Source organism: Amblyraja radiata, chromosome 32, assembly GCF_010909765.2.
Source record: "Amblyraja radiata isolate CabotCenter1 chromosome 32, sAmbRad1.1.pri, whole genome shotgun sequence".
Classification (NCBI taxonomy): Eukaryota; Metazoa; Chordata; class Chondrichthyes; order Rajiformes; family Rajidae; genus Amblyraja; species Amblyraja radiata.
The window spans coordinates 11,995,115-12,013,727 of record NC_045987.1 but is presented as its reverse complement, the minus strand read 5'-3'; the positions used below and the strand labels follow the sequence as shown (position 1 = coordinate 12,013,727).

At 42.6% G+C, this 18,613-nt stretch overlaps 1 protein-coding gene across 2 annotated transcripts in view; it reads right to left on the bottom strand.

Annotated features, from left to right (window-relative positions):
* Positions 1-7,598, bottom strand: part of LOC116990774 (long-chain fatty acid transport protein 4-like) — a 45,430-nt gene extending 37,832 nt beyond the window's left edge. For both annotated transcript variants that reach the window (XM_033048727.1, XM_033048728.1), the window contains exons 1-2: positions 7,428-7,598; positions 6,888-7,056 (exon numbers count right to left, since the gene is read on the bottom strand). In XM_033048727.1, the coding sequence (XP_032904618.1) occupies positions 6,888-7,056; positions 7,428-7,596 (338 nt within the window). In that variant the 5' untranslated portion in view covers positions 7,597-7,598. The remainder of the gene's footprint in view (positions 1-6,887; positions 7,057-7,427) is intronic.
* Between the last annotated feature and the right edge of the window lie 11,015 nt (positions 7,599-18,613).

The window sequence follows — 18,613 nt, the reverse complement described above, 5'->3', positions numbered from 1 at the left end:
ATATTTCTTTAAAAGATGGCAGTGAATGTCTCATTTATTCCTTGGTCTCTTTCCTTTCTTGCAATTTTCTTTTCCTTTTCAAGTATACACCACATGCATTTGGCCACACCAAACAATGTTTATTCAGCGCTGACCTTAAACTAGAAAATATGTTGAAATCCTCCCTTTGCAGTTAGAATTAGTAAGAATCCCTTTGTAAGAGTCAGTACATACTCTTCCCTATTTTGGCTTAGCAAAGCCCAAAAGAGGAAATAGTCCACTAGCATTATGATGAAAGAACCTGGAAGCTATTCAAATATTCTGAATACAACACACACTTAATCAGGCATATTTTACATTAATATAATGTTATACATGTGAAGGAAAAACAAGTCTTTTAAGAGATGGTATGGCATGGGCTTCGTCCACCTCTATTTTCTAATGACCGCTGCTGAAAATTAAACCCGCATGGACAATGACAGGGTCAGGCCAAGCTGTTTAGTCCATCTGCAAGTGGGTAAACGGGAAAGGTCAACTCATATGGAATGGTCACCCAGGAAAAGTAACAGAGAAACTGGTGACCATGGAACAAGCAAGAGAGGAATGAGAGGAAAATAACAACTCTGTGACATATAACTTGATGCTGTTAAGGGGAGACACAAGGAATTACAGGTGCTGGGATCTTGAGCAGAACACAAAGTGCTGGAGTAACTCAGCAGGTCAGGCAGCAGTCGTGGAGGAAATGACTGCATGACGTTTCAGGCTGGATCCCTTCAAGTTTGAAGAAGGGCTGCAACCTGAAACGATGTCAGTCCATTTGCTCCACATATGCTGAGTTATTCCAGCACTTTGTATTCTGCTCAATGCAGTTGAGGGTCTTGCCATTAACTCTAACTTTCCCCTTATGTATCTCCCAAAATGCAACACCTCACACCTTTTCGGATTAAACTCCATCTGCCATTCCTCTGCCCATATATGTAATTGATTTACATCCAGCTGTACCCTTCGACGGCCTTCTTGACTGACTGCAACTCTACCAGTTATTGTATTCAAATAGGGAAGCCAAGTTGTAACGAGTCCCCACTGGTCATCAACAGGCAAATACATTCCAAGACCAAATCATTTAAAAATTTGCAACCTCTCTTCATTTGTTCTAAAACAGGTGGTCGGCAATGTTGGATGCAAACGAGTCATCTGATTGTCATTGCCCATTTAACTCCCTTGGTGAAGTTCAATGTTACGTACGATGAATTTCTTTCCTGTCGATTCAGAAATTCAAACGTTTGTGCATTAGCCATCGCCAGTCATGACAAAGCCTGTACTTTTAGAGATATATACATGTCTATCTTTTGTCTGGTTACATGACTAACAGAAAGCACCTTGCCCCGAAGAAAGGCAATAGCAGAGAATGGCAAACAATGAAATGCAGAGACTGGACTCTTCAGTAAAAGACAACGTGCTGGAGGAACTCCTCGGGTCAGGCAGCATCTTTGGAGGGAATGAACGGGGAACATTGCAGGTCAGGACCCTTCTTCAACTAGGTCATTGTCCCCATTTCTGTCAAGCTCCACTATTCACCTCAACATCAGCTGATATCAAGCAAAGTTCCATTGTTACAGTTCCCTTTCCATCATCATTGTTAAAACTCTTTCCTGCTACTCTCCTGGGATTCTTACACGGAAAAATAATCAGTTGCACAGGAAAGCAAAGAATTGCTGGTTTGTTTGCAACCACGCCCCAGCAGAAGTCACTGCCCTCCACATAATCCCAATATCGAGTAACGACAAAGGACAAGGAACCAGAGCAGGAAATGATAAAAGTCTGTAATGAAACTTGCTTCCTGCAATTTGCCTGAAAAAATAAATAAATGCCTGCTAGGAGTTCAGAAGTAGAGATGTGTGGAAGCCTGGATATTTTTGTTTCAATTATTACAATGAGGGAGATCTAAAGGTTATCCTTAAAATATTTTAACAGGCTAACTTCAGTAGAATATATGCACATGTCTTCATTGTTGAAGGCATGAAAATCCTGTTAGAAATACCAGAAAATTAAGTCACTATAGAAACAGTTTTTACCCACACGCAATCCGAATTCTGAACACACTATGACAACAGCACATATCCTCCCCATGCATGTACTGTATATTGTATGATGTTGTGTTTTATGTTATGTTTGACGGGAATCAGCCTACCTTGTAACATCCTGTGCTGAACCTGAATTCCACCAGTTTGACTGTGTGGTCATTAAATAATCTAATCTAATCTAACATAAATTAGTTTGAGGGAAAACAAAACAATACTGGAAAACTCACTGAGACTAAAAAGTCAAGGACGTAATATACCAGAGATTTGGAAGAGGTGGTTGGAGAGGTAGCAGATCATCTTTGATAATTCTATAAATGCTAGAATGGTTTGTGCAGATTAGAGGGTAGTAAATCTGACCTCACCATTTAAGGGGGGAAACAGAGACCTGCGAGTCCACCAGCAGGCCTGGGTGAAATAGCACGCAACAAAACCTTTTCACTGTACATGTGACAATAAACTAAAATGTAAATCTAGAGTATTGTGGACACTAGAGTATTGGCTTCCCACCAAAAATATATTCCGGTACTGGCCTTGGCAGGAGTGCATTGCAGATTCATCAAACTCATTCTGGGACGGCAAGTTTGCCGTAAATGGTGGGATTGAGCAATGTGGTGTGGTTTCTCTAGTTTAGTAGAGGTGACCTCATTGAAACGTATAAACTTATTTTAGGACTTGATCAGGAGATGTTTCCATCACCTGGCTAGAATGTCTAGAACCTGGAGTCACAGGTCTCAGACCAGGGCCCGGGCCATTTAGGGCAGAGAAACTTCATTATTCAGAGCATGGTCAATCTTTGGAATTCACTATGCGAGGGCTATAGAGGCTGTTGCAAAGTTCACACAAACCAGAGAATGACCTGGATATTAAAGGAATCTCAGAAAATGGGGAGAGTATTGGAAAATGGAATCGGAAGAGAAGCTCAGTCATAATCTTAATGAATGGTGGGGTAGTCTCAAAGGGAAAGGGGTCCTACTCAGAACATAAAACTGTACAGCACGGGAGCAGGCCCTTCAATTCACAATTCCCGTACCAATCATGATGGCAAGGTAAAATAATCTCATCTGCCCGCACATGATCAATATCCCTCTATTCACTGCATACCCATGTACCTATTTAAAAGGCTCTTAAATGCCACTATTGTATCTGCCTCCATCATCACCAGTGCATTCCAGCCACCTACCACTCTGCGGAAAAAATAAACTTTCCCCATACATCTCATTTAAATTTTGTCCCTCTCACCTTACAGCCATGCCCTCTTTGTCCTTGATATTTCCACCCTGGGGAAAAATACCCTACCTATACCTCATAATTTTATATACTTCTCTCAGGTCTCCCCTCATCCTCTGAAGTACCAGAGAAAACAGTCCAAGTGTGTCCAACCTCTCCGTTTAAGTAATGTACTCTCATCCAAACAATGAATGAATGAATGATAATCTATTGTCACTTCTGACAAGTCACAGTGATATTCTTTGTTTTGCATACCCAAGGTATGCAAAGAGTCACTACATCAAGGGTGCCGACAAAGTTACAAGTATCTCAATTGAACACAAACGATTTTTAACATATTCCATTGTAGTAACCCAGGCAGCATTCTGGTAAACCTCAGGATTTGATAGTAATGCCACAAATCCCTGGCTCACACAATGATTCAGACTTAGCACTCTCCTCCAAGACAAAAGGTTGAAGTTTTGAACAACTGAGACTCAAGCACAAAAATATCCAGTTACCAAGGCACTGCTGTGATGTTGGAAATGCCAGCCTTCAGATGTAGCAATAAAACTGAGGTAATGGCTGCGTTCTCAAGTGAATGCAAAATATCCCAAAGCATTCTCTGAGAGGAAGGAACAAGCCTATCTCTAGCCTTTGAAATTTACTCCACCCATCTGCCAATCAACTGTGTCCCCCTTCCTCCTCTCCCCTGCATCCACCTATCATTTAAGATAGACGCAAAATGCTGGAGTAACTCAGCGGGTCAGGCAGCATCTCTGGAGAAAAGGAATAGGTGACGTTTCAGGTTAAAACCCTTCTTCAGACTGAAAGTCAGGGGAGAGTTACCCGAGAGTCCTCTCCCCTAATTCTCGAAGGGTCTCGACCTGAAACATCACTTTTTTTTTTTTTTTTTTACAGAGATGCTGCATGAGCCACTGAGTTACTCCAACATTGTATCTATCTTCGGTGTAAACCAACATCTTCAGTTCATTCCTTCATCTATCACTTGCCAGGCTTTGTACTTATTTCCCCCCAGCTTGCTCCCTCCTACCCCAATCAGACTGAAGAAGGGTCTCGACCCAAAACCATTCTTTCTCTCCAGAGATGCTGCCTGTCCCATTGAGCTACTCCTCCTTGCGTATAACCTACTTGAACCCCTCCAATCTGGCTTTCGCCCCCTCCATAGCACAGAAACTGCTTTCCTCAAAGTCCTCAATGACCTCCTCACCTCTGCTGACACTGGTTCCCTCAACATCCTCCTCGACCTGAGCGCAGCCTTCGATACAGTGAACCACAACATCCTGCTCACCAGACTCAAAGACCTCGGCATTGAAGGCTCTGCACTCAGCTGGCTCCGTTCCTACCTTTCCAACAGATTCCACTTCATCTCTCTCCACAACCACACCTCTGCTACAGCCACAGTCACTCAAGGTGTTCCCCAAGGCTCCGTACTCGGCCCCCTCCTCTTCATCATCTACATCCTCCCCCTTGGTCAGATACTCCGCCACTTCAACCTGGACATCCACTGTTACGCCGATGACACCCAGATCTACCTCGGCATCAAATCCCCCCCACAACCCCCCCCCCTCTCCCATATCAACTCCTGTTTGTCAGCTATAAAAACCTGGATGCAACATAACTTCCTCAAACTCAACAGCGATAAGACAGAATTCCTCCTCATAGGCTCCAAAGCCACACTCAGCAAAATCAATAACCCCACTCTCACCATCGACGGCACCACTGTCTCCCCATCTCCCAAGGCCCGCAACCTTGGCGTGATCTTTGATTCCACCCTCTCCCTTGAGCCTCACATCCGCCATGTCATTAAAACCTCCTTCTTTCATCTCCGCAACATCGCCAAACTCAGACCCTCTCTCACACCTCCCGCTGCTGAAAGACTCATCCATGCCTTCATCTCCTCCCGACTGGACTATTGCAACTCATTTCTACTTGGCATCAGCTCCACCTACATCAACCGACTCCAACTGGTCCAGAACGCAGCCGCCCGACTCATCACCCACACCAAATCCTGGCATCACATCACTCCAGTCCTCAAACAACTTCACTGGCTTCCCATCTCCCACCGGATCACCTACAAAATCCTGATCCTCACCTACAAAGCCCTCCATCATCTGGCCCCCCCATATCTCACTGACCTCCTCTCCCCCTACCAACCCTCACGGTCCCTCAGATCCACATCAGCCGGTCTCCTCTCCATCCATAAGTCCAACCTCCGCAGTTTTGGGGACAGAGCCTTCTCCAGGGCAGCTCCCAGGCTCTGGAACTCCCTCCCCCAACTGATCCGCAATTCCGTGTCCCTCACAATCTTCCAGTCCCGCCTCAAGACCCATCTCTTCACCTCTGCCTATCCTTTGCCCCACGTCCCCCTCCCTTTTCATCTGTGCATTAATTGCCTCATATTGTGTTTTGAATTGTATTCTGTCTTTACTTTGTGTACTAGTCATGTCTCTACTATTTATTTCATTCCCCTTACATGTTTTTCCTCTACCTGCTAAATTTTTGTAAGGTGTCCTTGAGACTCTTGAAAGGCGCCCATAAATAAAATGTATTATTATTATTATTATTTTTGTGTCTATTTTCAGCATCAGCAGTTCCTTCCGACACATTTAGTCTGAAGAGTCCCGATCCGAATTCTGTCGCGTTATGTGCATTCCCACCACAGATGCTGCCTGACTCATTGAGATCCTCCAGCAACACTTTGTGCATTGTTCAGTATTGTGGTACCTGTATCTGCGGTTTTTGTGTCTCCAACATTTATCTCTCAGCGAATGACTAAATAAATGTATCGAGTTCATATCATTTTCTTGCCATTTGTAAGTTCTAGCTACATATCACCATAACACTGAACACTTCAAATATACTTTAAAATATTGGGTGTTCCTGAGATTGCCAAAGAAAGGTGATATGAATGAAAATCGTATTTCGCTTGGTCAACAGATAGTGATCAAAAACAGAAATCTCCTTCCCCAACTTAACCCGAAGACAAACAGCGAAACCCTCCACAAAAACCCACGGCCTGCTTGAAGACAATAATTAAGCATTGCCGTGGATTCAAATAAGGTAACTTTTAGATTTTGTATCACTCAGTGTAACATAGCAGCTTTTTTTCTGATGAAGGGTCTCGACCCGAAACGTCACCTATTCCTTCTCTCCAGAGATGCTGCCTGTCCCGCTGAGTTACTCCAGCTTTTTGAGTCTATCTTCGGTTTAAACCAGCATCTGCAGTTCTTTCTTACACATCTGCAGTTCCTTCCCACACAGCAGCTTTTTTTACTAGCTATTCGGTTTAACAAAAAGGCAGTAACATTGCCAGGCCGCTCCTGATAGTCATTCGCCGGCGGTCTATTTTCACAAGTCTGCAGATCTTCGACATCCAAGGTGACATGGCTGCACTGCAATGGTACAAAATCTCGCCCCGAGTTAAGCTGCCTCTCTGCATAAGACCCAGGAATTAAATAAGCAATAACTGCAACCGTCTCCTTTGCCAAGGACAAATGCAATCGGATCGCGGCTACACAAAGAACCCGGTGTCAGTCTTCTGGTGGGAGAGGAGGGGGAAGCGTTGAGACAAATGTGCAAATGTGCGTTACTTACTGTACATCCCGGCGGATGGTCTTGATGAAGATCTCGACGAATTTGTGACCTCCCGATGCGAGGTAAAACGCGCAGGTGGTGACTGCCACCAGCGTCCAGGGCATCCCAACCACCACACGCTGCACGAAGAGCAGGACCGTGCATGTTGCCAATCTCCACATCGTCAGCCCTGCCGGAGCCGAGAGACAGAAGCACAAGGTGAAGGGCGAAAGGGGAGGAAACGCAGCGGGGGGAAAGGGAGGGAGTAAGTGAAGGAGGAAATCACAAATGCAAGAGAGGGCTGTGGAATGTTAAAAGGAAGTGGGACGAGGATCAGAGAGAGGAAGGTTGCATCCAGAATAACTACAATTGTTCCAAGCCGGCAAATCACCCGTTTGCAACAACAAAAACCCTCCCAAGCATATTTCTCAAAGCCAAAGCTAAACTATTTCTCCCAGCTGTTATATTGCACTATTTTGCTTTAAAAAAACTATATTTGTAATTTTTTTAAAAGCATAGTCCGAGAATGTTTGCTTTCTCCAGCAGTCGGACTGTACTTACTAGCACCAAGCGACCTGCATGGGTCATTTGACCCTGTTTCCCCTGGTCGTTTGTCTTTGATTGACGAGCACGGTGACGAGTAGAGAGGCGTGCTTTCCCTCACTGCGCACACAGCACCGGGGCTTTCGGGAATTGGAGTTCTCCAAGCCTGCACTGCCCTTCGCTCCATGGATGCTGCTGCACCCGCTGAGTTTCTCCAGCATTTTTGTGTACCTTGCCTAATATGAGTCTAAAATTGCCTTTTATTGTCATATGTCCCAGATAGAACAATGCAATTCTTACTTGCAGCGGCTGGAGTAACTCAGCAGGTCAGGCAGCATCTCTGGAGAACGTGGATCATAGGTGACGTTTCAGGTCGGGTAGAAAGTAGTCATTTGGTTCCATCGAATTCTGGATTCATCTTCAAAACCCTGTGGAAATGTTAAAGTTCGAGTCACTGTGAGAAATGAAACACAGTAATCAACTATTAAAAATGCGTTTAAACCTCAGACTTTCCTCGTTAAGATGCCTTAACATGAAAACAGTCCAAAGGTAAATGAGAGATGGACACAAAATGCTGGAGTAACTCAGCTGGACAAGTAGCATCTTCAGAAGAAGGGTCTCGACACAGATACACTCTTTGTAAAAGGTCAGGAAAAATAAACGGTGGGAAATGTTAATAAGGAAATTATCATCAAAAGGAGAACTAGTTGAATGTCTGTTTGACCAATTATTCTGCAGCTTGTAACATGATATATGATAAAGATGTTGAATGGGGGTGGAAGATTGCAACCTTCATGTGGTCCGCCCTGTTTCGACGAATGAAATCAACCCGGCGTGCACAATCAAATAGAACAAGTTGTCCAACAACTTTAGGCTGTGCACGCCATACGCAAGAAGAAGAAGAAGATGTTGAATGGATATCTGTGCAGTTTTGGGCTTCAAGCTTCAGCAAGATTATTGAGAAGACTAAAGCAAACATTGACAACTTGATAAGAGAGCACACATGTAACAGAAGGGTTGTATTTGGCCTATATCATCACACATATACTGAATAAAGATGAAAAGAAACTGAAAATGGGAAGCATTTTATTTCTGTGCAGAAGTTTCAGAGCTTTTACAGGAAACAGTGCTGTGTAGATGAAGATCGCTGCAGAGTACAGCAATGTCTTAGAGACTTGGAAATTCATTTTGATTCCTAATTATGTTAGGAGATTGTTTGTTTACCAAAGCACAATTACTCTGTAGGAGCCTATGCTGTACTAAGTTTGCTCAAAGCTCAATGGCGTCCATTGCATTATCTGGTTCATAATAGTTTAGAATTGAAATCAGATCGATGCAATAAATCTTTTCTGAATTTAACTAGAGTATTAATTTGAAATATACTTTACAGAATAACAAATTCAAAAGCTTTTTTTGAAATTACAAATGGGATTTCTCCCAAGAATAATCAATAGATTCAACAGCAAAGCAAATAGTGAATGCAGTTTATTCTTTGATACTTTCGCCTGCTATTTTCTATATTACAACAGTGACTATCTTTTAAAATGTATTTACAAGACTTAAAACTTCCAGGCATTTCGAGGTTATAAAATATAATAGATAATGTAATTGCTTAAATTCTTTAACATAGAAACATAGATAGAAACATAGAAAATAGGTGCAGGAGGCCATTCGGCCCTTCGAGCCAGCACCGCCATTCATTGTGATCATGGCTGATCGTCCCCTATCAATAACCCGTGCCTGCCTTCTCCCCATATCCCTTCACTCCACTAGCCCCTAGAGCTCTATCTAACTCTCTCTTCAATCCATCCAGTGATTTGGCCTCCACTGCCCTCTGTGGCAGGGAATTCCATAAATTCACAACTCTCTGGGTGAAAACGTTTTTTCTCACCTCAGTCTTAAATGACCTCCCCTTTATTCTAAGACTGTGGCCCCTGGTTCTGTACTCGCCCAACATTGGGAACATTTTTCCTGCATCTAGCTTGTCCAGTCCTTTTATAATTTTATATGTTTCTATAAGATCCCCCCTCATCTTTCTAAACTCCAGTGAATACAAGCCTAGTCTTTTCAAACTTTCCTCATATGACAGTCTCGCCGTCCCAGGGATCAATCTCGTGAACCTACGCTGCACTGCCTCAATCACAAGGATGTCCTTCCTCAAATTAGGAGACCAAAACTGTACACAATACTCCAGATGTGGTCTCACCAGAGCCCTATACAACTGCAGAAGAAAAACTTAGTTTGAGAATGAACTTCTCCATACCCACAGCCAAACCCTTGTTGCTTCACGGCCTGTCCCACTTACCCGATTTTTTTGGCGACTTGCCGGCACCTGTCATAGTTGCAGCAGGTCGCTGAAAAATGTCAAAATGCTGAAAATCCAGCGACGACCAGAAAAAGGTACGACTCTTTGGGCCACTACTCACGACCAAACAGGCTTCACCCCACGACATGTCGTGAGTAGTGGCTCAAAGTGTCGTGTATGGCCATTCTGATGTGTAGTTCTGATGGCCACATGATAAGTAGGAGAGGTCCTGCTCCATGTGAATAAGACATACCCAAGCAATTTTCTAAGATGCTAGATGCTTGGCTATAGGCACAGTTAATCATGGAACATAAACCTTCATTGTTATGGCTGGAACCCCACTGCCTTTGCAGTATCCAGTGCCCTCTGTGGTTATTTGATATCACATGGAGTGAATCGAATTGGCTAAAGGCTGCCTTCTGTGATGGTGGACAAGGAAGTCAAAATGGATTGTCTATTTGGCAGTTCTGGATGATCTTGGTTGCAAATGCTTTACCCTTGTCTTTAAAACTCACATGTGGGCCTTGCCATCACTAAGATAGCAATGCTCTATTATCAGCTACTATTATTATCTAGATACGATGTGCTGGAACTGCAGTGCCTCTATCTGATTTCATGGTTATATTATCATTTTGTTCTATGTATCACGTACTTCTACTAATTGTGAAGCACAAGTAGTCCTGTACAAGTAGTCATAGCTTTGCCATTAACTTTCACATGGATGGTTCTGTTAATGGCATGTCCATCAGCAATCCTTAGTGAAACAGCAGTTACCTAACATAAACCCACCAACAGTAGTTTTAAGATTTTCAATTGACTGTGCCCTCTACAGTTTTTTGGAAGAGGAAACTCGAAATTTCTGCAACCCTTTGTGTGAATAATTGGTTTGCAATACTGTTCTAATTTTAGGGTATGCCACTATTAACATGCACGTTTAAACATGTTGAACTCAAGGCACCTGTGATCAAACCTCCCAATGGTTCAGAGGAAGAACAGAAGAAATGAACAGGCAACTAATAATAGCTAAAGTAAAAGTCCTGGAGGAATTCAGCAGGTCAGGTTGCATCTGTGAAGGGAATGGACAGGCAACTGATGACTAATAACATCTCATGTTTTTGAATTGGCAATGATTTTGTGACTGATGGAATTAGTGTCAACCACCTATCTCCAAGTTTTTTGGAGATGAATGGGGGGCGGGGAATGATGGCGAGTCAGTTCCCAATTAAAACGAGAACCATGGATCTAATTTCAAAGGACAGCAAAATGATACAGCATAGGAGACCATCCACCACATTGTGGCATTGACAGAACTTCCAACAAGCTTTCCAGTTACTCACTCAGCTGCTGTTACCCATAAGCCAGCAAGAGTTTCTTCTTTAGCCTTTGTCCAATTTTCTTTTAAGCCAACTAAAATGTGGATTTGACTTCACTGTGCATGAATGGAGGCTTCGATGCATATATTCAAATAGGATTGGAATAAATGTTGGAAATTATGTTACCCATGTACAGAGGGAGATGCAAGAGTCAGTCTGAAAAAGGGTCCCCACCCGACACGTTGCCTGTACATTTCCCTTCACAGATGCTGTCTGACCTGCCGATTTCCTCCAGTAATTTGTCTTTTGCTCATGTACAAAGAGTGTGTGTTTTAGTTTAAATTCCTTCAAATATTGTGTTTTATTAAGTTACGATTTTATTTAGTTCCCAGAAGTGTAAATTTACAAAGATCAAGTATACTCCCACAGAGGAATGGAAGATTGCAACAAGATTTTCCACAATATCAATCTGAAAGATATTGCCTCTTGTAATGCACCTCGGAATTCCAGCCTACGTAATTTGGTTGGAATTAGCCCAATTCCATTTAATTGGGCTAGAAATAGCTGAGGGGTTTCACAATGTATAATCTAATGGTAAAAACATGGACAATCAAACAAGTTCAGTTTGAAAAAAACCCAGTGTGCTATAAAATTGCAAATTTACAGCACGGTGGAGCCACACACGATTTGGTTAGAACTTGATCTTGGGTTCTGCCTATGTGGAATTTCCACATTCCGGTTTCCTCCCACATTCAGATATACTATTAGGTTAGGAAGGCTCTGGACCCAAAACATCATCCATTCCTTCTCTCCAGAGATGCTGTCTGTCCCGCTGAGTTAGTCTAGCATTTTGTGTCTACACTGTACATCGTAGGCCCCCCTCGGTCATGACTGTCCGTGGGTGATGCTTCATAGTTGTTGGCTGCTTGCTCCAAATCTCGGCTAGAGCAGCGTCGCTTGTGCCTGAAGAGACCAATGCGGGAGTGACAGTCTCTGTCGCAATGGTCACATTTGTGTGTGGTTTGTCTCTGGTTTGTTGAAGTTGCTGCGCTCCTTTCTGCGTGCCCGCTTGTCTGCCTCTGCGTTCAACAGTTTCTCTTCCCCCGTTTTGAGATGTTGGTTCAGGGTACCTCTCCTCCTCATGCGGTCAGATGCAAGGCTCTCCCAGGACTCCACATCGATGTCTAGCGCCTTCATATCTCTCTTGCAGACATCCTTGTAACGCAGCTGGGGGCGGCCGATGGTTCTCCTCCCAGATGTCAGCTTTCCATAGAGGATGTCTTTTGGAATACGGCCATCCTCCATGTGGTGGACATGGCCCAGCCACCGCAGTCTGCGTTGCCTGAGTATAGTGTACAGTGTGTGTGTCAGCATTTTCTGGACCTCAGACTGGGGCGGAGGTTCACCTTCCAACAGGACAACGACCCTAAGCACACAGCCTAGACAACGTAGGAGTGGCTTTGTGACAAGTCTGTGAATGTCCTTGAGTGGCCCAGCCAGAGCCCGATGATTGACATGCACCATAGTCCCGCATTTTGTGTCTACACTGTACATACTATTAGGTTAATTGGCTCCCACAAATTATCCATAACATAGATAAGTGGCAAAGAATAAAATGGGAGTTCATGGCCATATGAGAGAAACTGAACATCATTCTTCTGTGATAAAACAATGCTAATAAATGTGTGAGGATATTTTTCAATTTGGTGACACAATATTTTAAGAAATTGGAATTAATGTTAATTTATTTAGAAAAGTAAGAAAATGCACTTCAGTTTGAGAACAGAAATGAAAGAACAAACAAGAAGGAAGGGAGAAATCTGAAAGGAATGTGTGCCTTTACTGATGGGTGTTGAATAAAAAACAAACTGTAATGAGCAAACCTCTCCATTTGATGTTAACAGCTTTATTTATAATAATAATAATACATTTTATTTATGGGCGCCTTTCAAGAGTCTCAAGGACACCTTACAAAAATTGAGCATGTATAGGAAAAACATGTAAGGGGAATGAAATAAATAGTAGAGACATGACTAGTACACAAAGTAAAGACAGAATTCAATACAAAACACAGCATGAGGCAATTAATGCACAGATGAAAAGGGACGGGGACGTGGGGCTAAGGATAGGCAGAGGTGAAGAGATGGGTCTTGAGGCGGGACTGGAAGATGGGGAGGGACACGGAATTGCGGATCAGTTGGGGGAGGGAGTTCCAGAGCCTGGGAGCTGCCCTGGAGAAGGCTCTGTCCCCAAAACTGCGGAGGTTGGACTTGTGGATGGAGAGGAGACCGGCTGATGTGGATCTGAGGGACCGTGAGGGTTGGTAGGGGGAGAGGAGGTCAATGAGATATGTGGGGGCCAGATGGTGGAGGGCTTTGTAGGTGAGGACCAGGATTTTGTAGGTGATCCGGTGGGAGATGGGAAGCCAGTGAAGTTTTTTGAGGACTGGAGTGATGTGATGCCAGGATTTGGTGTGGGTGATGAGTCGGGCGGCTGCGTTCTGGACCAGTTGGAGTCGGTTGATGTAGGTGGAGCTGATGCCAAGGAGAAGTGAGTTGCAATAGTCCAGTCGGGAGGAGATGAAGGCATGGATGAGTCTTTCAGCAGCAGGCGGAGTGAGAGAGGGTCTGAGTTTGGCGATGTTGCGGAGATGAAAGAAGGAGGTTTTAATGACATGGCGGATGTGAGGCTCAAGGGAGAGGGTGGAATCAAAGATCACGCCAAGGTTGCGGGCCTGGGGAGATGGGGAGACAGTGGTGCCGTCGATGGTGAGAGTGGGGTTATTGATTTTGCTGAGTGTGGCTTTGGAGCCTATGAGGAGGAATTCTGTCTTATCGCTGTTGAGTTTGAGGAAATTATGTTGCATCCAGGTTTTTATAGCTGACAAACAGGAGTTGATATGGGAGAGGGGGGGGTTGTGGGGGGATTTGGTGCCAAGGTAAATCTGGGTGTCATCAGCGTAACAGTGGAAGTCCAGATTGAAGTGGCGGAGTATCTGACCAAGGGGGAGGATGTAGATGATGAAGAGGAGGGGGCCGAGTACGGAGCCTTGGGGAACGCCTTGAGTGACTGCGGCTGTAGCAGAGGTGTGGTTGTGGAGAGAGATGAAGTGGGATCTGTTGGAAAGGTAGGAACGGAGCCAGCTGAGTGCAGAGCCTTCAATGCCGAGGTCCTTGAGTCTGGTGAGCAGGATCTTATGGTTCACTGTATCGAAGGCTGCGCTCAGGTCGAGGAGGATGAGGATGTTGAGGGAACCAGTGTCAGCAGAGGTGAGGAGGTCGTTGAGGACTTTGAGGAGAGCAGTTTCTGTGCTATGGAGGGGGCGAAAGCCAGATTGGAGGGGTTCAAGTAGGTTATACGCAAGGAGGTGGGAATGAAGTTGCGACGCAACGATACGCTCCAGGGTTTTTGAAAGGAAGGGGAGGTTTGAGATTGGGCGGTAGTTAATGAGAGAGGAGGGATCAAGACCAGGTTTCTTTAGGATTGGTGTAACGGCAGCAGTTTTGAAAGCGGAGGGGACAATTCCTTGGGACAATGAGGAGTTGAAGAGATTTATGATATTACAACAGTGAAATGTCAGGCAACATTCTACATTCAGCTTAACTCTATTGATAGGATAATTACAGTGCATTCAGAAAGTATTCAGACCCCTTCACTTTTTCCACATTTTGTTACGTTACAACCTTATTCTAAAATGGATTAAATTCTTTTTTTCTTATCATCAATCTACACACAATACCCCATAATAAAAAAGCGAAAAGAGATTTTAATCCATTTTAAAATAAGGCTGTAACGTAACAAAATGTGGAAAAAGTGAAGGGGTCTGAATACTTTCTGAATGCATTATACCTCCATTATTGGACACTGTAAGTCTGCAATACTTGCATGGGTACACATATGTGACATTGGGAAGCTACTACATAAGGTAAGTCAAAGTCCCAGCTTGCCTGTTCAAATGATTGTTGGTAATTGCATGTTACAATTTAAAGAATTGTATACCAAACAACGATTTTTGCTGAGTCAATACTTCTATGAAACTGTTATTTACCCCATTGCAGTTTATGGAATGTGACGGCAACAAAACGGGAACTCTGCTAGCTTGTCAAACTGGCACTGCACCTCAAAACCTGTACTTGAGATAGTTAGGAATTGCATCATCAATGTATCATTTACAATAATGTTACTCCTTGTGAACTATATCAGTGTTTATGCTTCCTCTTACCCTATTTAATCTCACCTTATCAGATACGTTTCTATTGCTTTCTCCTTTATGGCCTTATCTTATTTCCCATTAAAAATATATAAAATATCTTTAAAATCAAGAAATACATGTGATAAATACCAAAATTTAAGTTTATTTTTTGTCTATTTTTCCTATGTATATTGTGCTATAACATTTTTAAAGTTGTTTGACAAGTAAATGACTTTAAAATGTAGAAGGTAGACAAAAATGCTGGAGAAACTCAGTGGGTGAGGCAGCATCTATGGAGCGAAGGAAATAGGTGACATTTTGGGTCGAGACTCTTTTTCAGACTCGACCCGAAACGTCGTCTATTTCCTTCGCTGCATAGATGCTGCCTCACCCGCTGAGTTTCTCCAGCATTTTCGTCTACCTTTGATTTTTCAGCATCTGCAGTTCCTTCTTAAAAATGTAGACTGTGACTTCGAAAGTGCCAGCACAGTGGCATTGCAGGTAGAGCTGCTGACTCAGAGCTCCGGGTTCGATCAGGACCTTGGGGGTTGGCGATGAGGAATTTGCACGTTCTCCCTGTGACCGTGTGGGTTTCCAATAGGAGCTTGGTTTCTTCCCACATAGAAACATAGAAATTAGGTGCAGGAGTAGGCCATTCGGCCTTTCGAGCCTGCACCGCCATTCAATATGATCATGGCTGATCATCCAACTCAGTATCCCGTACCTGCCTTCTCTCCATACCCTCTGATCCCCTTAGCCACAAGGGCCACATCTAACTCCCTCTTAAATATAGCCAATGAACTGGCCTCGACTACCCTCTGTGGCAGAGAGTTCCAGAGACATGTGGGTTTGTAGGTTGAAGGTAGACACAAAATGTTGGAGTAACTCTGCGGGACAGGCAGCATCTCTGGAGAGAAGGAATGGGTGACATTTCAGGTCGAGAGACCCTTCTTCAGACTCATTTCTTCTCTCCAGAAATGCTACCTGTCCTGCTGAGTTACTCCAGCATTTTGTGTCTACCTACGCTTTAAACCAGCATCTGCAGTTCTTTCCTACATATGGGTATGTACGTTAATTGATCTTTATGAATTGCCCCGAATGTGTATGGAGTGGATGAGAAGGTGGGATAACACAGAACTAGTATGAACAGATGATCGAAGGTCGGCTTGGACTCAGTGGGCCAAAAGGCTTGTTTCCATGCTGTGTCTTTCAATTTATAAATCGATCAATCGTAATCATCATAATCAGAAATTAGACGACATTATTCCAATCTGTGCTTGTTCCCATCCATGGTGCAAGCACACAATGAATGTTTTTTGAGACCTTTACTGTATAATTATTAATAACAATGAATAAATTCATCTGCAAATACCAGAGAAATATTAATTTTATATATTTAATATAATTTATAAATACAAAATGTGAGTTGATTTAGAATATAGGAAAAAAAATAGTTTAACCCTGATAGTGATGTGATATTTTACTTGAACTCGGTTGTGTTTTCTGGAGTGTGGCCTACACTATCAAGATATACTAAACAAAAACAAAATAACACACTTTATAGATCCATCTTCGATAAACATTTTTTTTGTTCCACATGCTTCGGCATTAGATGAATTTCTTCAATTTCTAAGAACTAAAGTACTTAGACTAGGTTCTGTCCAATCCCTCTGGGTTAAACTGAGAACTTGGCCCTAATCACTATTAATGACTCCTGTTGGAAACATTTTAGTTGAGAGCACTTTGCAGCTTAGCTCTAGTTGGTGATGTGCAGAATTGAAAGCCTGCCAAACTGGATAGGTCTGGGCAAAGAAAATGATCCTATGCTTGACTTACTTGGAGGAAGGCTGAAATATTTAATTAGTTTATATTGATCAACTGGATACATGTTCTATCACAATACAGACAAATCTGATTTAAATATGAATCTTATTAGTGATTTTTACAGCACCGAATGAAAATTCCATTATAAAAATTAAAATGACTGGACATCAGAGGTGGTGGGAGGAAGCATCCAACTAAAATAGTGAAGGAAGTCAGTAAACTACTTGAGGCAAGGCAAATTATTTGTATGTATACATACTTGGCTAATAAAATGTATTTATTCAAAATATTTTCCGATGAAATGATGAACAATCATTTCAAATAGTACAAGGTAAAGACATTTGGTGCTAACAATGGGAGAGTAAAGGTCTGGGAAAGAAGTTGAGATTAGCTTTTATGCATAAAGCAAAAGAGTTTACGTTATGGCCCAAAGGAAAGATAGATTGGGATTTAAAGAAGAGAACGTCTAAAAGATAATACTGTATTTGTGTTGTGTCTATCCATATGCTTCCTCTGATGAAAACCTTTAAAATAAACCTGTCTTTTCTCTAACTGCTGAGTTTATTAGTTTCAACATTCTGCGTTTATTTCTAATTATTAGCGTTTTCATATTTTACCTGTAATCTATCATTAGTTGATTTCTGACAGCTTCAGATCCTGGGAGTCAAGACTGTGTAGTCCCTCTGATAAGTTATGTTTGGAGCAAATAGATAACTGAACCAGGACACACCGATGTAAACAGTCCCCATTTACACACTGTGCATTCTGTCCTAGTTGTACAGTGTTGCAAAATCTTGAACCTTTAAAACAGATTCTCCCAACAGATATCTGTCGAACTGGAATCACACCCCTCCTTATGTTTGGATTGAAGAGCCCCCCACTGGGCAGACAGTGTAATAAAAATATGATAAACTGTAAATAAAGTCAATGGAAAATGATGATGGGAAATGGATTACTCGCCCATTGGCAATTGTTAAAATAAAAGTAACTGGCTGTTTGAGATATTTTTAATAAACATGCTCAGTGTTTAAAATAAAAACAAAATTTGCTGGCAGCAATTGTGGAGATGCTATTAAGTTTGAATTGTCTAATGTTTATAATGTTACCTTGACATTGATGATCCCACATCATAAATCTGTTTAGTATTAGCTCCTGCTATGTGCACTTGGATTTGATAGAGACATTTGATTATTTTAACCTAAGTACTCATAATGTAATCTTAGATCTTGTGTTTTAAATGGTTGGCATTGTTATAAGCATCATAAAAATTTACATATTGGTTGGCTAGATTCCTCTCAGTCTGTTCCGACAGAAGTCTTACCACCCGCCTAACTTTCAAATCTGTATCCAATGCAATCCTGCTCAGACAGGCGTTGGTCAAGAGGATCTAAGTCTGGAAACAAAGTCAAGGTTCTCAAGAAAGAAGCGTCAAGAATGTTTTATTGTCATATGTCCTGAAACAGAACAATGAAATTCTTTCTTGCAGCAGCACAACATATACAACACTCATGAAAGAAGATAAGAACAAAGGGTGTTAGAAGTGTGACATTTTCCCCATCCAGAAAAAAAA